General features: G+C 42.0%; 1 protein-coding gene across 10 annotated transcripts in view; it reads left to right on the forward strand.

The window, feature by feature from the left end:
• Nucleotides 1-516: 516 nt before the first annotated feature.
• Nucleotides 517-21,341, forward strand: part of LOC115195396 (MAP/microtubule affinity-regulating kinase 3) — a 110,987-nt gene continuing 90,162 nt past the window's right edge. For all 10 annotated transcript variants that reach the window (XM_029755218.1, XM_029755250.1, XM_029755226.1 and 7 more), the window contains exons 1-3: nucleotides 517-1,204; nucleotides 19,453-19,644; nucleotides 20,192-20,245. In XM_029755218.1, coding sequence (XP_029611078.1) covers nucleotides 1,154-1,204; nucleotides 19,453-19,644; nucleotides 20,192-20,245 — 297 coding nt within the window. In that variant the 5' untranslated portion in view covers nucleotides 517-1,153. The remainder of the gene's footprint in view (nucleotides 1,205-19,452; nucleotides 19,645-20,191; nucleotides 20,246-21,341) is intronic.

Raw genomic sequence — 21,341 nt, forward strand, 5'->3', positions numbered from 1 at the left:
CTTCATCACACACACACACACATCCCGATTGTTAGTCCTCATTGTTGGTTTATTTTCTTTCAAATCCATTTCAGAATTAAATGTGGCAATGAATGTATTTTAACTTCCTTTTTTGTTTCCAGCAAGCATTAAACTAAACGTGTGTGTGTGTGTGTGTGTGTGTGTGTGTGTGTGATGAAGCATGTGAGACTGAATGATGGTGGTTACAATATAGATGGATAGATTTGGGTGTTCAGAATCATGAGAGATGGGGCAACACACAAAATAAAAAAACAGCCAAGTCAATCTGTGCTTTCAGTTGATTCACTGACAATGCATGCATGGGATGGAGGGGGCAGCATATATGCCGTTAGGTACAGTAGGCAAGGTATTTCATGTCTTGTGCAGCAGGTAGATATTTTTCTCCAGTAATCACCCTAGCAACAACAAACGCGCTGACCTCAGCCGCAGCGCCAATAAGCTTTAAAGCCGTCTCTTTCCTCACTTCCTCTCAACACATTGGGTTTGGCTTGGCACTCTCCAGTTAGTTGGCGGCCATCTTGGATCTACCAATCAAGCAAACCACCCTTACTTTTGGGATGAGAGGGAGGACTTTAACCGAATTTGAGTCTTTCGGGGTACCAGCCCCATCGGAAAGCGGGGCAGTGCGTATCGGAAGCCGAAAATCAACAGGAACCCAAGCCGCCAAAATTGGCTGCAAATTCTGAGACCGGTTTTACGTGAACTCCTCCCTCCCCTATTCCTTGTCTGAACGTTCTGTGAATTTGTTTGAGGACCTGTGAACTATTGGAACACCGTTTATTGAGCTTTACAATAGATTCGTTCCCGAAAAACGGATTGTTACATTTTGGAGCTCGGGGTAATGGTTTGTTTTTGGACAACTTTTGGGGGGGAATTGTCTTTGTCACAATCAGTCCCACCGGTGTACGGTGCGTTCTGTATAGTAATGCGGTTCGATAATGTATTTAATGAATCGGTGTTATAGACATCTTCCGGCGTATGTTTTGCTGGAACTTGGCTGTGGCGTTGCGTTAATGTGGGTGAATGAATCCATGATCTTAAATATCCGTTCCAGACCTGTTTTACTGTCGTTAGACTAAGGTGCAGCAAAAAGCAAACGCAGAACCATTTCGGGGATCAAGAAATTATTAAAATGTCAACCAGAACGCCACTACCTACTGTCAATGAGCGTGACACTGAAAATGTAAGTATTTGTTCAGTTGAATAACGTTCAGTTCTTTACCATTTTCAGGTCTCAAATTGGTGTTGGTCAACTTTTAAGAATTATGTTAGGCTATTGGTTTAAAATGGCCTTGTACCCAACAGTGATGCAAAGTAACCATCCACAATAGTGCATAACTAAGCTTTGTATCAGAATGTCAGACTGTGACGCAGAACGCGTAGACTATATGTTGCCCAAACTTTAGATTCACATTAGGCCTATTGCTACAGAATTGATTTCGGACTGTGACACATTTTCCAGACTGGTATTTATTCAGGACAGAAAGCTCTGTAAGTAAGACTACTTGGCACGCAGTTTATGCAAGATGCACAGGTTGCGTAGCGTATGTATGTGTGCATACAGAGAAATACATACAGTGCCTTTGGGAAAGTATTCAGACCCCTTGACTTTTTCCACATTTTGTTACGTTACAGCCTTATTCTAAAATGGAGTAAACAGTTCTCCCCCCCCCCCCCCAATCAATCTACACCCTGAATCTCAGTGCTAGAGGCGTCACTACAAAACCTGGTTCGATCCCGGGCTGTATCACAACCGGCCGTGATTGGGAGTCTCATAGGGCGGCGCACAATTGGCCCAGCGTCGTCCGGGTTAGGATTTGGCCAGGACGTCATTGCAAAATAAGAATTTGTTCTTAACTGACTTGCATAGTTAAATAAACTTACATAAAAAAAACACAATACCCCATAAAGCAAAAACAGGTTTAGAATTGTTTTGCTAATTTATTACAAATAAACTGATAACACATGTGCATAAGTATTCAGACCCTTCACTCAGTACTTTGAATCACCTTTACAACTTTGAATCTTCTATGGTATGATGCTTCAAGCTTGGCACACCTGTATTTGGGGAGTTTCTCCCATTTCTTCTCTGCAGATCCTCTCAAGCTCTGTCAGGTTGGATGGGGAGTGTCGCTGCACAGCCATTTTCAGGTCTCTCTAGAGATGTTCGATCGGGTTCAAGGCCGGGCTCTGGCTGGGCCACTCAAGGACATTCAGAGACTTTGTCCCGAAGCCACTCCTGGTTGTCTTGGCTGTGTACTTAGGGTCATCGTCCTGTTGGAAAGTGAACCTTTGACCCAGTCTGAGGTCCTGAGCGCTCTGGAGCAGGTCTTCATGAAGGGAATCTCTGTACTTTGTTCCGCTCATCTTTCTGTCGAACCTGACTAGTCTCCCAGTCCGTGCCGCTGAAAAATATTTCTACAGCATGATGCTGCCACCACCATGCTTCAATGTAGGGATGGTGCCAGGTTTCCTCCAGACGTGACGTATTCAGACCAAAGAGTTCAGTCTTGCTTTCATCAGACCAGAGATTCTTGTTTCTCATGGTCTGAGAGTCCTTTAGGTTCCTTTAGGCAAACTCCAAGCGAGCTGTCATGTGCCTTTTACTGAGGCATGGCTTCCATCTGGCCACTACCATAAAGGCCTGATTGTGGAGTGCTGCAGAGATAGTTGTCCTTCTGGAAGTTTCTACCATCTCTACAGAGGAATTCTGGAGCTCTATCAGTGACCATCGGGTTCTTGGTCACCTCCCTGACCAAGGCCCTTCTCCACCAATTGCTCAGTTTGGCCGGGCAGCCAGCTCTTGGAAGAGGTGGTTCCATGGAGGCCAATGTGTTCTTGGGGACCTTCAATGCTGCAGACATGTTTTGGTACCTTTCTCCAGATCTGTGTCTCGACACAACCCTGTCTCTGCGCTCTACGGACAATTCCTTAGACCTCATGGCTTGGTTATTGCACTGACGTGAACTGTCAACTGTGGGATCTTATAGACCGGTGTATGCCTTTCCAAATCATGTCCAGTCAGTTAAATTTACCACAGGTGGACTCCAATCAAGTTGTAGAAACATGTCAAGGAGGATCAATGGAAAGGATTCACCTGAGCTCAATTTCGAGTCTCATAGCAAACAGTCTGAAAACGTATGTAAATAAGGTATTTCAGTTTTGTATTTTTTTTATAAATTTGCTAAAATTGTGTGTAGCTTTAATGAGGATTTTTTTATTTAATACATTTTAGAATAAGGCTGTAACTTAATAAAGTGGATAAAGGGAAGGGGTCTGAATAATTTCCCAATGCACTGTGTATTGTGTGTATATAAACTCAGCAAAAAAAGAAATGTCCCTTTTTCAGGACCCTGTCTTTCTAAGATAATTAGTAAAAATCCAAATAACTACAGATCTTCATTGTAAAGGGTTTAAACACAGTTTCCCATGCTTGTTCAATGAACCATAAACAATTAATGAACATGCACCTGTGGAACGGTCGTTAAGACACTAACAGGTTACAGACATTAGGCAATTCACAGTTATGAAAACTTAGGACACTAAAGAGGCCTTTCTACTGATTGAAAAACACCAAAAGAAAGTTGCCCAGGGACCCTGCTCATCTGGGTGAACATGCCTTAGGCATGCTGCAAGGAGGCATGAGGACTGCAGATGTGGCCAGGCATTTCAATGCCATGACAGGGTATCACGTCTGCTGCAGACGCAGTTGAGCTTATTTCTCCAGTCAGTTGTTTGAATGGAGCTAGGAGTGTTCATGTTTCAAACATGTTCTCAAATGGCAACTGCAGTATGAGAACCAGCACATTAATGAGCATGCAATACGGCTTTCCTCAGTACGAAATCCTTGTCGACCCACTGTGCTGTCAGACTTGGCATGCTCATGGGGCTGACATCGCTGGTCCAAATGTCAGTCGTGAAGCTAATAGCAGTGACGCCCATAGCAAGTAGCTCATGGGTGTGAGTCTCAACAATACTGTGAAACTCCGGTAGGGCAATATCTGAAAAATCAAGCCTACTTGGTAATGTGTACCGGTGCTCAACCAGTCGGCGAAAGCCAATGTCACCCACGACAGAGAACTGTTGCTTGTCAAGGGCAATGAATACCATTATCTTGGCATGAATGGATTTCGCCTTTGAGTTGTCTCGCTGAAATTTTCTTACTCTTTCAAATGACTGCTCGACTTGTTGACTGCTCGATCCACACAGCAGACATTGTGGGCTAGGTTAGGAATGCTGTGTAGCAACACATCATCTACCTACGTTTTATATAGGTATGCACATCAGCTTTGACATTGGTTTTGCACATCAGCGTTAAACTAGACATCGGGCTAATGTTGGCATTTTTAGCTAATATCGTTTGATTCCGATATGCTTACCGATATCGTGCATCCCTAGTGTATGTGTTATATTTGTGTCTGTATTTTACACACCAACAAATGTAAAGCCTTTGGGCTATTTTCTGACCAATTTCTTGCAATTTGTAATGTTTAGAGATTCAACCGGTGATTGTGTTCATTTTCAACGCCATATATTAATGTGCTCGGATGACAGGCACTGACAGCTCCATCATTGAAGGCATTGAAACTGAGAGAGCGTGGGTTGGCTGCCTAGATACATATTACCTATAATGCTGCCTCGTATAGATACATTCTATTGTGGTGGGGCAAGGTCCAAATGTTATATTACAAAGATGCCTCTGCTGTTATTGGTTGGCATGGTATTATGAGGTACAGTGCCTTCAGAAAGTTTTCACACCCCTTGACTTTTTCCACATTTTGTTGTTTTACAGCCTGAATTGAAAATGTATACAATTTGAGATTTTGTTTTGTCATTGGCCTACACACAATACCCCATAATGTCAAAGTGTAATATTTTTATTTTTTTGTATTTTACCCCCTTTTTCTAACCAATTTCGATCTTGTCTCATCGCTGGAATTCCCGAACAGATTCAGGAGAGGCGAAGGTCGAGTCATGAGTCATCCGAAACATGACCCGCCAAACCACGCTACTTAACACCCGCCCACTTAACCCGGAAGCCAGCCGCACCAATGTGTCGGAGGAAACAGCCTGCCCGCAAAAAAATCTAAACGTGTTTTCACTTTGTCGTTATGGGGTATTGCATGTAGATGGGTGAGAAATCAAAGTAATCCATGTTGAATTCAAGATGTGTAACAACCAAATGTGGAATAAGTCAAGGGGTGTGAAAACTTTCTGAAAGCACTCCTCATAATACCGTGCCAACCAATAACAGAGCAGGCATCTTTGTAATGTAAAGATTGTACCTTGCCCCACCACAATTGAATTTGTATATATACGAGGCAGCATTACAGGTAATATGCAGTATCTAGGCCGCCAACCCACGCACTCTGTTTCAATGCTTTCAATGATGGAGCGGTCACCAGAACACATGAATATATATATGGCGTTGGAAATGAACCGATGATAATATACACTATAAAATAGACCATACACTATAATAGGGGTTATGCACTTACCTCAAATTCATAGTTTTCCTAAATTCGCTGTAACTTTTTTTTGTATGTGTAACCGATGTGAAATGGCTAGTTAGTTAGCGGTGGTGCGCGCTAATAGCGTTTCAATGAGTGACGTCACTCTCTCGGAGACCTGAAGTGGTTGTTCCCCTTGGGCCGCGGCTTTTGTGGCGCGATGGGTAACGATGCTTCGTGGGTGTCAGCTGTTGATGTGTGCAAGGGTCCCTGGTTCGAGCCCAGGTTGGGGCGAAGAGAGGGGCGGAACCTACACTGGTCATATGGTCATTGGCAGCGTATACATAGTCCCAATTTTAGCTTCAAGACGCCGGCAATTTGAAAAAACGTAAAAGTAGTTTGGGCTCTGTCTGCCCACCCCCTTTGAATTGAGCGACAGGTACCCACAATGTGTTCACACTTGTCTGAGCATCACTGAGCGCAATTTGGATCAATTACAAAACCGGACGAGCACTCTGTTCGGATGCCATTCAGATCGCCAATGCTAGGATGAAGGGCTCACACTCGGTAAAAAGGCACCGCATCGCCATAGTAAGTATCTATTTTCTTCCAGAAGTGACCCATTTTAGTTAAAGCTGCAATATGAAACTTTTTGGGCAACCTGACCAAATCCACATAGAAATAGAGTTGTAGATCTGTCATCATTGAAAGCAAGTGTACGAAGCTGTAGATCTGTTCAATGTGCGCTATTTCTATGCGTCCCGTTCTTAAGTTTCATTTTTGTGTTTTTTACTTTTTTGTTTTGTAAACCAGCTGAAAATACAACATTTTGGCTTATGGAAAATATATTTCACAACGATTTAATGTTACAATGATTCTCCACACTACATTTGCATGTTTTGTCACGTACTGTCAAATTGGGCAAACTCTTTGAATTTTAGCAACCAGGAAATTGTGGAGCGATTTATGCATTGTCATCTTTAATGACAATTGGCGCGAGAGAGAATATCTAGTCAAGATAATTAATCGGGCTATTTTAAATGTATCAGGGTTCATAGTTTTTACTGTAAACCAAGGTTGAGGTATTTGGAGACTTTCGAACTATGTGCGCAAATCAGCCATTTCTGTGCGTCCTAAGAAAGAGAGACCTGCAATTTCGAAACCTGTATTCTGCTACCCATACCGATGTCACAATTCAAGTTTGAGTTGAACAACCGGTGCTGTGTTTAAAATGAGCCCCCTTGCTCACACAGCACATACTGTAATTAGGCTACATCCGACCCTTGACACCTTAAATGGGAGAGACTTTTACAATGGAGCCATTGCTTGACACCAAACGACTCCATCCCTGACCAAGCCTTTGATACTACGGTTGCAACCTTGGTCTGTTATTTTGGGGCACAACGTTGATGCATTGTCTGTGTGCTTTACTTTGAAAGGCATTAAACTGCAAGTGGTTTAGCGGAATGAGAAACCACAGATGGGCCTTCTGACGCTATCAAAGAGGATCGTCTAACTATCTCTTTTTAAATGATATGTTTTGTGTGGGTTAGATTTATTTTATTGAGATAGGAAAATTAGGAGACCGAGTGAGTCCGAGGGGCAGTGGGTTGTATTTGAACTCTGGTAGCCTAGGCTGTACATGACAGGGTCCACAGCATTAACTGTTGGACCACACAGGCCACATGCTGTAGCCTACCTATCTCAATACGGAGTTCACATCGCTATATGGTCCTAGAAATGAAGATGCTCTGATTCTTAGGGCCTATTCCATAGAACCAAATTGTTATGGTGGCATACAGACTCCTCCTCAGTGTCATTGTACTGCACGTTGTGGGATTATATTTCACAATTGCCTTTTGGATGATCTTTTGAAAGGTTATGAGAATCGATGTTCTTTAAGTTTGAGTTTTGAACGTGCCCCAGTTTGCTCAGAGCTGTCAGAACTTGGGTATATAGAGGACAGGGTTTCTGTTAGCCGGTATTTTTTTAAGCCGATTAAATACAATTGACACCGGGCCAATTGTCCGGGAAAAGGAAATGACTCCATTGAGAAATAATGCTTTTTAGCCTATTAATTGATGGGAAAACCAGTTGAACGAATTACATTTGATCGGTCATGCTGATCGGTGTATATGGGGAATTTGCATAATTTTGTTTAATTAAATTGCCTTGTGTGTGTATATATTCGTTATGTATCTCAGATACAGAGCCTTGGAGGGAAAATCTGTCAGACAGCGCTTTTATAAGCCATGCAAAATTCTAAATGCAATCGTGTGTTAAATATTTTGGGGGGGCCACTGTTAGTAATTTTTTTATTTTTTATTTCTTTACTGGCTAATTTAAGTGCGCTTCCCCTTCACAATTCAAATGCATAGGCAACGTAAGGCAGGTTTCATCAGTGCATCACACACCACTTTGCAATGAGCTGGAGGCTGTATGCATTTTGAAAACCTATAGCTACTTAATTGTTTGAAACCTGAACATTTTACTACATATTGTGAGGAATGTTTTACCTTGCTTCAATGTAGCCTAGGCAAAATCTGACCATAGCCGTGGAGGAAATTATTTTGTAAGGACTTCCTTCCATATGCCATTGAAACCAGTAGCCTGTCTCTCATGTTCTATTGGTTATCAACTTTATTTTATTGTCCGATAGCCAACTGCACTGAGTGCATTGCAAGTTTATCAACATATTTAAGCTAAACGTTCTTATCTGTTGCATCGGATTTATTGCTTTTAAAAAAAGAATGATGTAGCCTAGGTTATATGAATTTGGGATCTATCATCCAACAACTTAGTCTGTTATTTCTTTCTCAACAAGCTGACCATTAGTAGAAAAAAGTGTACCTATTCTATGGGGATATTAGATTGACATAGGCTCATAGGCGACGCGTCCATAAGGCTAGGGGAAGCTAAGTAAATTGAATTAAATTGCCAAAATGATATAGCCTAATTTAGGCTTCTCTTGTCTATACAGAAATGAATAAAATCATAAAAAGGCTAATAAAGCATGATTTGGCCACAGAGGATCATTTAGCTTCCCCTAGCCGAGGGGGGGAAGAAGAGTGGATTGTTTTAAATGGCATTGCCTACAGTTGGAAGGAAATGCAGCATGCCCTGCAAATACCAAATAGATGATTGTTGAGTTACGACTGTCAGTGATAAGTAGAGGCCCAGCCAGGCATATCACAATGTCAAAAAATGCAATCGTGGGAAAACAGTTTGCAAAGCAAATGGCTATTGCTGTAAAGAGAAGACAATGAAAATACTCATCTGTCTTTTAGTTATCAAAATGATCAACTTAATGGAACGAACAACAGTAGGTATATCTTATTGTCACCAGCGGAGCGCATCGGCCATATCCCCGGTGAGTGCGTGTTTGTGCATATTCATTCTTTAGCATTGTTGTGCCACTTCAGTTTTGCTTTTCCTCCAGTTTAGATGGACGTCATATTCTATTGGTGTCTCCCCTTCTCTTAGGCCTGTTACATGGTCAAGGTCGTTTTCATTGATCTGTTTGTCATTGTCAACAGAGTAGGCCGCCCTGTAATTTGTCTTATTAAAAAAAGTCTGATCATGTCCCCAGTCCTATAAAGGAGTAGAATTGCATGACATTTTTTTTCCTATGCGAAGAAAGAAGAAACGTATCTGATATAGCCTATATCCCAGGCCTCTACGCTGTACACGCTCAGCCATGCATAAGAACAATCTTTTTTTGCGAACAGTCATTGAGTTATATTATTGGCTTAAATTATGATTATCCAATCTACTCATCATAATCCAAATAGTAGGCTATTTTACATAAATCTGCAAATGCGATGATACATGGAATGCTTTACTATAAAGGTTTATGGTGAAAATGTGTTTCCCCAAACTTGAAGCTCACGCTCCACATGTGCGTAGGCTAGCAATGCAGCTTTTTGTTACTCGTCTTGATGGCTGAGGAAAAGTCAATGTGGACAGTTATTCTAACATCTTCAAAGTGCGTGGTAAAGACATGTCATTTCATCCTCGATTTGCATGTTCTGTTAATATGAATTACCATAATCTAAATGTGATTTTCAGTCCTTCTGATCACTGCGGGTGGACCCCCTAATCAAGTTTCGCACGCAATGCATATGTGTCTGGTGAATTTTTCAAATCTCCGGTAAATTAAACCGGTCAAATGTTCGGCACCACATTTTCCTAACAGAAACCCCGATAGAGGGTAAGCTACTTTGTTGCTGTTGTCATTAGCATTTAAGATGGGCGGCGGCGTAGCCTAGTGGTTAGAGCGTTGGACTACTAACCGAAAGGTTGCAAGTTCGAATCCCCGAGTTCCTAGGTCGTCATTGTAAATAAGAATTTGTTCTTAACCTAGTAAAATAAAGGTTAAAAAAATCTGTGAGGGGGGTAAAATGAGTTCAATACAGTAGTTGTAGGCACAGAACTCTGTGCACACAAGTTGCAAAACTATTACCCCTCCATGAAATGTTTTGTTTCAGTTTTTTTGAACAGTCACTGTGTCTTATAAAACACTTGGTCATAGACAAATAGAAAGTGTTCTGACTGAAAAGGAGAAACCACAAACTAAGGGGTTGTTTTCACAGCATCGTGGAAACATCCCAGCAGTGTGTCAATGTTGCCACAATGTTACAACGATGCTCTTTGTGTGTGTGCGTAATTTAAATGTAGACTGAGACTGAAGTGAAGCGTTTGGCGTCATCTTATGATGGGGCATGGTTATGATTTCTCATTCAAGAGTAAACCGGTTTCCATCCAACCATTTCATGCAGGTGAATGACCTAATGCATAAAAAAAGTATGCAGAGTTTATAGGCAGATGTAATAACCACAATACGGCCACTGCGTTCATCCACCTCTGGCCTGCTCGCCTCCCTACCTCTGCGGAAGCACCGTTCCTGCTCAGCCCAGTCAAAACCTTTCGCTGCTCTGGCACCCCAATGGTGGAGCAAGCTCCCTCACGACGCCAGGACAGCGGAGTCAATCACCTCCTTCCGGAGACACCTGAAACCCCACCTCTTTTACATCCAGAGCGATTTACAGTAGTGAATACATGCATTTTTTTTTCTTCTACTGGCCCCCCGTGGGAATTGAACCCACAACCCTGGCGTTGCAAACACCATGCTCTACCAACTGAGCCACACAAAGTAAATGCCCAAACTACTTTTACGTTTTTTCAAATTGCCGGCGTCTTGAAGCTAAAATTGGGACTATGTATACGCTGCCAATGACCATATGACCAGTGGATATCATAAGGTGAATGCACCAATTTGTAAGTCGCTCTGGATAAGAGCGTCTGCTAAATGACGTAAATGTAATGTAAATGTTATGAAATAAGTTATATGCACGGTGATGAGCTTCATGCAAATTTCCAATACATATTGAGGGTAGGCTGTCATTTGAATGATGCTGGTGACATAAGGATCGGTGCTTGACTGTCATTTAATATATTTTTTAACATTTTATATACATAATCTCATCAAATAACATACCCTGTCCACTTTATCAGTGAACTGTTGTCTTGAACTGTTGTCTTGCGCATGCGCCAAAACCAGATCGGGCAAGTAATGCTATTTATCCCAACAGTTTTTGTGACAAAACCAATCTGTAGAGTTGAAAATTCAGTAGAAGCACTGTCATCACGCAAACCATTTTATCCGCTTAAAACGTCAGTTGGATGGAAACACCTCTGGAGTGAAAATGCAATACATTTTTTTTTTTTTAAATGCTGATTTTACAATATTTGCATGAAAATCTTTCGCCAATTGGATGGAAACCTAGCTACTGGTACCAATGAATTTAAACTAATCAGTGGTCGCGTTAGAGTTCAGAAATCTGCATTTTCAAAAAGCAGACCTGCTTTTTTTTCCTTTTCATTTTGTATTGGAAGTCTACAATTGTTTTGCTTAAAAAAGTGATCAGGGGCGTGCAACTATAGTTTTCCTTCACAGAAGATACATTAGTGCAACACATTCGGCAGAAAATATCTTCATTTTCATCAGATGACAAAAAAGTGCAACGCTATTTGGCTGGCTAGCCACACAAGTAAATGAGCTTACAATGAAATAGCAAGGTATTTTTTGCCAAAAACGATGCATGGCCATCATATTTCTAATGTTTATTATAGAAAGAATGTAGTCAGCTACATTTCCAAATGTTTTGTTTTAAGTTAATCTTGCGTTTTACCAGAGAAAAGTAGCTACACGTCAGAGACTGTCTGCTAATAGAATTCCCGTTCGACATCCCAGTCGAGAAGAGCAACTGAAGCACAACATTAGTTTGATGCTGAGCAGAAATGACAATACGAAGCATTTTTAGATCTGCATTTACAAAACGCAGCAGGATATTTCTTAATGCTTTAAGTTGACCCCTGTTCATTGGAAGTCTGTCACCAAACAAAATAATGCATTTCCCATGTAACCACATGTTAATACAATGTTTAGTTACATAAATGAGGGTATATTTTTACCCTGCAAGACCCCATTCACTGTTGACAGAGGGTTGAGATTGAGAAAGGTGCTTGGTTTTGGTTGGCCCATCTGACATGCTGGGCAGGAAAGGACAGCAGTGCCCAATTTGACCAAGAGGACCTGCGTCTTAGCTAGAGATTGACCAACACCGATTTATTGGAGGACCAAAAATAGCCGATACCGATAAATCAGCATTTTTATATATATATATTAAAACTCGCTTTTCAACCACTCCACAAATTTCTTGTTAACAAACTATAATTTTGGCAAGTCAGTTAGGACATCTACTTTGTGCAGGACACAAGTCATTTTTCCAACAATTGTTTACAGACAGATTATTTCAAATGGACAATGACCCCAAGTATACTTCCAAAGTTGTCCTTAAGCCATTTTTCCACAACAAAGTCAAGGTATTGGAGTGGCTGTGACCAAAGCCCTGACCTCATTCCCAAAGAATTTGTGGGCAGAACTGAAAAAGTGTGTGCGAGCAAGGAGGCCTAGAAACCTGACTCAGTTACACCAGCTCTGTCAGGAGGAATGGGCCAAAATTCACCCAACTTATTGTGGGAAGCATGTGGAAGGCTACCCGAAACGCTTGACCCAAGTTAAATAATTTAAAGGCAATTCTACCAAATAGTAATTGAGTGTATGTAAACTTCTGACCCACTGGGAATGTGATGAAAGAAATAAAAGCTGAAATAAATTATTCTCTACTATTATTCTTACATTCCAGTGGTGTAAAAAGTGGTGATCCTAACTGACCTAAAACAGGGAATTTTTACTAGGATTAAATATCAGGAAATTTGAAAAAAATGAGATTAAATGTATTTGGCTAAGGTGTATGTAAACTTCCAACTTCAACTGTATATATATACACTGCTCAAAAAAATAAAGGGAACACTTAAACAACACAATGTAACTCCAAGTCAATCACACTTCTGTGAAATCAAACTGTCCACTTAGGAAGCAACACTGATTGACAATATATTTCACATGCTGTTGTGCAAATGGAATTTACAACAGGTGGAAATTATAGGCAATTAGCAAGACACCCCCAATAAAGGAGTGGTTCTGCAGGTGGGGACCACAGACCACTTCTCAGTTCCTATGCTTCCTGGCTGATGTTTTGGTCACTTTTGAATGCTGGCGGTGCTTTCACTCTAGTGGTAACATGAGACAGAGTCTACAACCCACACAAGGGGCTCAGGTAGTGCAGCTCATCCAGGATGGCACATCAATGCGAGCTGTGGCAAGAAGGTTTGCTGTGTCTGTCAGCGTAGTGTCCAGAGCATGGAGACGCTACCAGGAGACAGGCCAGTACATCAGGAGACGTGGAGGAGGCCGTAGGCGGGCAACAACCCAGCAGCAGGACCGCTACCTCCGCCTTTGTGCAAGGAGGAACAGGAGAAGCACTGCCAGAGTCCTGCAAAATGACCTCCAGCAGGCCACAAATGTGCATGTGTCTGCTCAAACGGTCAGAAACAGACTCCATGAGGGTGGTATGAGGGCCCGACGTCCACAGGTGGGGGTTGTGCTTACAGCCCAACACCGTGCAGGACTTTTGGCATTTGCCAGAGAACACCAAGATTGGCAAATTCGCCACTGGCGCCCTGTGCTCTTCACAGATGAAAGCAGGTTCACACTGAGCACGTGACAGACGTGACAGAGTCTGGAGATGCCGTGGAGAACGTTCTGCTGCCTGCAACATCCTCCAGCATGACCGGTTTGGCGGTGGGTCAGTCATGGTGTCGGGTGGCATTTCTTTGGGGGGCCGCACAGCCCTCCATGTGCTCGCCAGAGGTAGCCTGACTGCCATTAGGTACCGAGATGAGATCCTCAGACCCCTTGTGAGACCATATGCTGGTGCGGTTGGCCCTGGGTTCCTCCTAATGCAAGACAATGCTAGACCTCATGTGGCTGGAGTGTGTCAGCAGTTCCTGCAAGAGGAAGGCATTGATGCTATGGACTGGCCCGCCTGTTCCCCAGACCTGAATCCAATTGAGCACATTTGGGACATCATGTCTCGCTCCTTCAACCACGGCACGTTGCACCAGACTGTCCAGGAGTTGGCGGATGCTTTAGTCCAGGTCTGGGAGGAGATCCCTCAGGAGACCATCCGCCACCTCATCAGGAGCATGCCCAGGCATTGTAGGGAGGTCATACAGGCACGTGGAGGCCACACACACTACTGAGCCTCATTTTGACTTGTTTTAAGGACATTACATCAAAGTTGGATCAGCCTGTAGTGTGGTTTTCCACTTTAATTTTGAGTGTGACTCCAAATCCAAACCTCCATGGGTTGATAAATTGGATTTCCATTGATTATTTTTGAGTGATTTTGTTGTCAGCACATTCAACTATGTAAAGAAAAAAGTATTTAATAAGATTATTTCTTTCATTCAGATCTAGGATGTGTTGTTTAAGTGTTCCCTTTATTTTTTTGAGCAGTGTGTATATATATATATATAATTTGTAATAATGACAATTACAACAATACTGAATGAACAATTTTAGAGTAAGGCTGTAACGTAACAATGTGTAAAAATCAAGAGGTCTGAATACTTTCTGAATGCACTGTATTAAACCACCAAGAAACTTCAAGGATGCAGTTGTCCTTTTGAATTGAGCTGCATGACATGATGGAAACTAGGGCTGGGCAATATGGCCAAAATATCACTGTTTCACATTTTTTTACGGTATTTTATGTTTTTGAATAATACAAAATTCAAAAGGCACTCGCACATCTGAACAATCTTATTACAGGTGCATGGCAACAGTTGAAACAGGATGAAGAAAAAAGGAAACCGCACACTGAAAAAGCTCTGACGAAGGCCGTTAGGCCGATACGTAAGCTTATTAAATATCAGTGATACTATCAAGAGCAGTGTGCGGTTTCCTTTTTCCTTCATGTTTTTGAATAATGAAAGTTCTAAACTGGTTTTTAGTAGTGCGTGACCCTACAGTGGCAACATATACAGTCGTGGCCAAAAGTTTTGAGAATGACAAATATACATTTTCACAAAGTTTGCTGCTTCAATGTCTAGATATTTTTGATGTTTGATGTTACTATGGAATACTGAAATATAATTACAAGCATTTCATAAGCGTCAAAGGCTTTTATTGCAAATTACATGAAGTTGATGCAGAGAGTCAATATTTGCAGTGTTGACCCTTCTTTTTCAAGACCTCTGCAATCCGCCCTGGCATGCTGTCAATTAACTTCTGGGCCATATCCTGACTGATGGCAGCCCATTCTTGCATAATCAATGCTTGGAGTTTGTCAGAATTTGTGGGTTTTTGTTTGTCCTCCCGCCTCTTGAGGATTGGCCACAAGTTCTCAATGGGATTAAAGTCTGGGGAGTTCCCTGGCCATGGACCCAAAATATCGATGTTTTGTTCCCCGAACCACTTAGTTATCACTTTTGCCTTATGGCAAGGTGTTCCATCATGCTGAAAAAGGCATTGTTCGTCACCAAACTGTTCCTGGATGGTTGGGAGAAGTTGCTCTCGGAGGATGTGTTGGTACCATTCTTTATTCATGGCTGTGTTCTTAGGCAAAATTGTGAGTGAGCCCACTCCCTTGGCTGAGAAGCAACCCCACACATGAATGATCTCAGGATGCTTTACTGTTGGCATGACACAGGACTGATGGTAGCGCTCACCTTGTCTTCTCAGGACAAGCTTTTTTCCGGAGGCCCCAAACAATCAGAAAGGGATTCATCAGAGAAATTGACTTTACCCCAGTCCTCAGCAGTCCAATCCCTGTAACTTTTGCAGAATATCAGTCTGTCCCTGATGTTTTTCCTGGAGAGAAGTGGCTTATTTTCTGCCCTTCTTGACGCCAGGCCATCCTCCAAAAGTCTTTGCCTCACTGTGCGTGCAGATGCACTCACACCTGCCTGCTGCCATTCCTGAGCAAGCTCTGTACTGGTGGTGCACCGATCCCGCAGCTCAATCAACTTTAGGAGACGGTCCTTGCGCTTGCTGGACCTTCTTGGGTGCCCTGAAGCCTTCTTCACAACAATTGAACCGCTCTCCTTGAAGTTGTTGATGATCCGATAAATGGTTGATTTAGGTGCAATCTTACTGGCAGCAATATCCTTGCTTGTGAAGCCCTTTTTGTGCAAAGCAGTGATGACGGCACGTGTTTCCTTGCAGGTAACCATGATTGACAGAGGAAGAACAATGATTCCAAGCACCACCCTCCTTTTGAATCTTCCAGTCTGTTATTCAAACTCAATCAGCATGACAGAGTGATCTCCAGCCTTGTCCTTGTCAACACTCACACCTGTGTTAATGAGATAATCACTGACATGATGTCAGCTGGTCCTTTTGTGGCAGGGCTGAAATGCAGTGGAAATGTTTTTTGGGGGGATTCAGTTCATTTGCATGGCAAAGTGGGACTTTGCAATTAATTGCAATTCATCTGAGCACTCTTCATAACATTCTGGAGTTTATGCAAATTGCCATCGTACAAACTGAGGCAGCAGACTTTGAAAGTTAATATTTGTGTCGTTCTCAACTTTTGGCCACAATTGTACATTCTAAGTGATTTCAAAGGGAATTTGTCCAATCTGATTGTTTTAAACTGTTCAATTCAACCAACAATTATTTCCTGCATTTCCATCAACAACACAAAGCCAAATGTACACTGGAGTTGCTTACCAAGAAGACAGTGAATGTTCCTGAGTGGCCAAGTTACAGTTTCTACTTAAATCTGCTTGAAAATCTATTGTAAGACTTCAAAATTGAGGTTCAGCCATTATCCCCAACACCTTGACAGAGCTTGAATAATGGGCAAATATTGCACAATACAGGTGTGCAAAGCTCTTATGAGACTTACCCAAGAAAGCTCACAGCTGTAATTGCTGCCAAAGGTGTTTTCTAACATGTATTGACTCTGGGGTAAAATACTTATCCAATCAAGGTATGAATCCCCCCAAAATAAAATTCTTTATTCCGCTTTGACTGAGTATTTTATGTAGATTGTTGACAAAAAAATCCCACATTTAATCCAAATGAGGTGTAGACTTTCTATAGGCACTGTACATTAACCCATTCCAAAGTTATACACGCTGTACTAGTTGACAATTCAACTGTGAGTAGGGCTTTCAGAGTAGAGGAAAACACCATGGTGAGGCTCAATCTCATATTTGTTGCCTATCTATCGGACACTGCTCAGTTCTGCCTCCAAGACAAAACTAATCTCAGTCAAGGTCAATCTACATGGGGATCTCATCAGTTGATAGCAATGCCATACTGCACACGGTTGGTTGGTTAGTTAGACAGTCAGTCAATAAATGGATTGACATCGAACTTATGTGAAGATAAGACATTGTATACCTGGATTGATTGCTGTAAAAATGGAATTGATTCTGAGAATGTTGTTGGGTGATGTATGGGTATCCACATCTAAACATGCCTTTTACTTAAAGTTATTTTTTCTTTCTTCCCCCCTCATCGCTAAGAAATCTATACAATCAATTTCAATATGAAAACGTCCCTTAAAGACATTGGCTCTTAAGCTATATCAAATTGTATTTGTCACGTGCCGAATACAACACGTGTAGATGTTGCAGTGGAACGCTTACTTACAAGCCCTTAACCAACAATGCAATTAAGAAAAATGTGTTAAAGTATTTACTGAAACTGAAGTCAAAAATAAATAAGCACAATATAAAAATAACATAATAATTATGGAGCAACAATAAAATATCAGTAGCGATGCTAAATACAGCGGGTACTGGTAAAGAGTCAATGTGCGGGGGCACAGGTTAGTTGAGGTAATTTGTACATGTAGGTAGAGGTAAAGTGACTGCATGGATAATAAACAGAGAGTAGCAGCAGCGTAAAAATGGGGGGACAATGCACATAGTCCGGGTAGCCATTTTGATTAGCTGTTAACAGAAGCTGTTAAGAAACCTTTTGGACCTAGACTTGGCGCTTCGGTACGACTTGCCGTGCTATTTTGAGTCTGTTCAAGGTCTGTTTTCTGAAATAAGTCTGTTCTAGATGAGTTATTACAATGTGGGAATGTTTCTCTAGATGAGGTATTATACCGCGGGAAGGTTTCTCTAGATGAGGTATTATACCGTGGGAAGGTTTCTCAATGTCAAGTTTGTGCGTGCAGCCACATGCTCACAAGACTGCTTTGCTCATTCTTTAATACTAATGGCTTTTCAAACATTTAGCAATCTCTACCCTCATTACCAGGCAGTGCTGATATGATTTACTCACCAGTACTTTCTTATCCTTATGTCAACTCATGCTAATGCCTGTATGTTTGTATCCTTTGCAATCCTTACCAATGGTGATATGTCAACAGGAGAAAAAAAACCATCTACATTGTATACTCTATGAATATGACCATAGTGTATGATTTATGACCTGTGTGGTGGTGGGAGCATTCTCATGACTTCGCTAGCAGTAAGATTTGAGCGCAATTTCCAAAAAGATAAGTTCTGTAGCATTCGAAGGATGTCACTTTCTATTTTCTGACCGACATTGACGGCGTGGATACTTAAGCTCCGCAAACCCGGTACCAGGCCCAAAACAACCGCTCTGAATTTAACAAGTTAAATAATTATCACCTAACCGCAAGAACCTTACCATCTAGTGGTCAGAACCTGGTAATATCAGGATGTAAGATGGTACATAAACCCAACCATTTCAATCAGGGGGGGAAAAACATCCCCACGCAGCACGAACGTTGGACCCTCTGTGAACACACCGTGCTGCTGCAAAGTCCTTTGTCTTTTCTGTCATAGGTCAGTTCAAACAGATCCAACTTAGACTTTTCTCTGTTCTTTTCAACTGTTACGCATGAAATGACCATGGCGTTACAATTCCAGCAACTGATTTGTTTTTCTAAGAATATATTACATCAGCAGAAGAAGAAGAAGAAACAGTACTCTGAGACGCAGCTCCATGCTACTTTTCAAACATGTATGATTAAATACTCGTTGTTGGGGTGGGGGAATGGGGTCCATGGATGGCTTTTGACCACATCTTTGGATTCCTCATGTCTTGTTCATTGTTAGAAAAAAGTTTAGTCCAAATCGGACGTCAGGTACTATAATTAAGTATAATATGAATCCTATCAATTAAACTGGCCAATTTGGGTGCAGTCAATTAGATTAATTTCTCAAGAGATCAAATTATATTTAAACAAAGTAATGTTTCTGGAATGCTTATGTTATCAGTTTCGAACTACAGAATCTATGTCAAAACAATCTGAGATGGTGGGTGTCATTGCTTGCTGAAACGACCCAGATGTGACACGTGCCGGGAAGTGTTACCACTGAACTACGGCTCTACCCATAGTGATTGTTTGAATGTCTATTGATAAGTTCAGCTCTGATCAATGCCCTCTAGGCAAGGAAAATTGTACCTTTTCTAGCTTTGGCTTTTGATTGTGTCAAGTTATAAGCTGCCTTGCTGCTGCCTGTCTGTGCAAGATCAATGTCCCCTCCCCCCTTTGACACGAGACTTATCTTCTGTCCACAGCACACCTCACACGCTGATGGGCGCAATGAGGTTACCACGCGACCCGGCCGCTCGGGCTCCCGCTGCCAGAACTCTATTGCCTCGTGTGCCGACGAGCAGCCGCACATCGGAAACTATCGGCTGCTCAAAACCATCGGCAAGGGAAACTTCGCCAAGGTCAAGCTGGCACGCCACATCCTCACGGGCAGAGAGGTGAGACCCCATCAGACTCCGGAGGCACCTGCCATGTTTGTGCATTATCTAATTGTTTGGGTAGAATATAATATAATACAGTAAAGTAGAATTGTTTGTACTTTATGGAGGAAGTTATTTTCACAAAGTTTGTTTGTGGGCTTAGCTAATACCGGCCACCTCACCCTTCCTGTACCTGAAAAGTCAAGGGCCAACGCACTGCACTAATCATAACAATAGTCAATGTAATTGCATTTTGGTCATTGGTGAAACAAACAAAATGCAAGTTAATGGCCTGAGAGTAATAGGGAAATTGAACTAGATATACTGTGCTTTCAATGCTGTAAATGAAACTTAAACTTAACAAACTAGACAAACTGAAGCAAATTGTATAGAGACCCCCTCCAGCCCTCGCTGTTCTCCTAGAGGCAATGCTTTACACACTCTAAAATTGCAACTATGCATTCTGAGAAACATGTTTGTCATTGGTGGCCCGTTTACAGGCTTGCCAATTCTTTAGGAGTGGCTGCTACAGGATTGATTGTTTTCCTTTACTCTTTCTTGATAGGTTGCCATTAAAATCATTGACAAGACACAACTGAATCCTACCAGTCTTCAAAAGGTAAAAGGAAAAACCTGTCTTGTCTCCCTATTGAAATGTACACATCCTTCTCCAACGTTATTTCCACATTAGTGCATTCTCTGGTTGTGGATGATGGGGATATCATTAGGCCTGCATGTAATATTCCCACTTTGAAAGCTGTATGCAGTGAAAAGCATTAGTAAAACACTTTTTTATGCCCTATATTCATTATGTATTATAAAATGAGTCTTGTTTCTATATTGATGGAGGTGCCTGTGAGTGTATGGGACTTCCCTTCATTGAGTAGCCATTGAAACAATTTTTGTTGCGAAACGCACAATTATAGCTAATTCATCTGATTCCCTATGAGTTCTTGACACCTTGTCATAGTGGGTGCTACACACCACAGTCCGTGTCTTGGTGACATAACTAGCTTCATTTCAGAGTGTGTTACTAACTTCACAGAGGACTCTGCATTAGTTTGAGCTGAGGTGCAGAGTCCCTACCCCCTTAAAGGTCTGTCGTTGTGCCCCACTGCATGATGGGAGGTAGGGGGTAAAGTGGTGGCTGTTAGAGGAACCCTCGGTAGACTTGAATTTCAGAGGCTGCTAATAATAGCCTCGGAGGAGAAATCCAAATGGGTGGCTGGCGAAAGAAGAGGGTTGGCCCTGCCAACATGGAAAGAGAAGCAACAACTTTCCAAGGAGAAGGGGCTGGGGTTTGGGCTGTAGTGGGGAAAGGGAAGGGAAGTGGGGCCATTGACCCATTGGATGGTTGGAGGGCCTAGTGCACACAGTACCCAAATTCCCTCCTCAAGGCCTATTTTATAATTATGCTCTGATGAAACTGGAATGAGCTGACGCTAAAACACACCTGCTGGCCCACAAAAGAGTTAAAGGCAACAAATGAGGTGCGTCTTTCTGGACATTTATTTAACTTGGACATCAGAACTTTTTCCCCCCCCAATGTTTTGTGGCAGAGTAACCCTAAACCAATATTAGGACCTATGTCAACTGGTAATATCATATATATACAACTAGAAAAGTATATCTATTTTCTGAGATCCGCTTGGAACTGTAGTAGACCTTGCTATGGTGCCCTTGGGTGGCTCTTTACCAGACTGCGGCTGCTGTCC

This window comes from Salmo trutta, chromosome 1, assembly GCF_901001165.1.
Source record: "Salmo trutta chromosome 1, fSalTru1.1, whole genome shotgun sequence".
Classification (NCBI taxonomy): Eukaryota; Metazoa; Chordata; class Actinopteri; order Salmoniformes; family Salmonidae; genus Salmo; species Salmo trutta.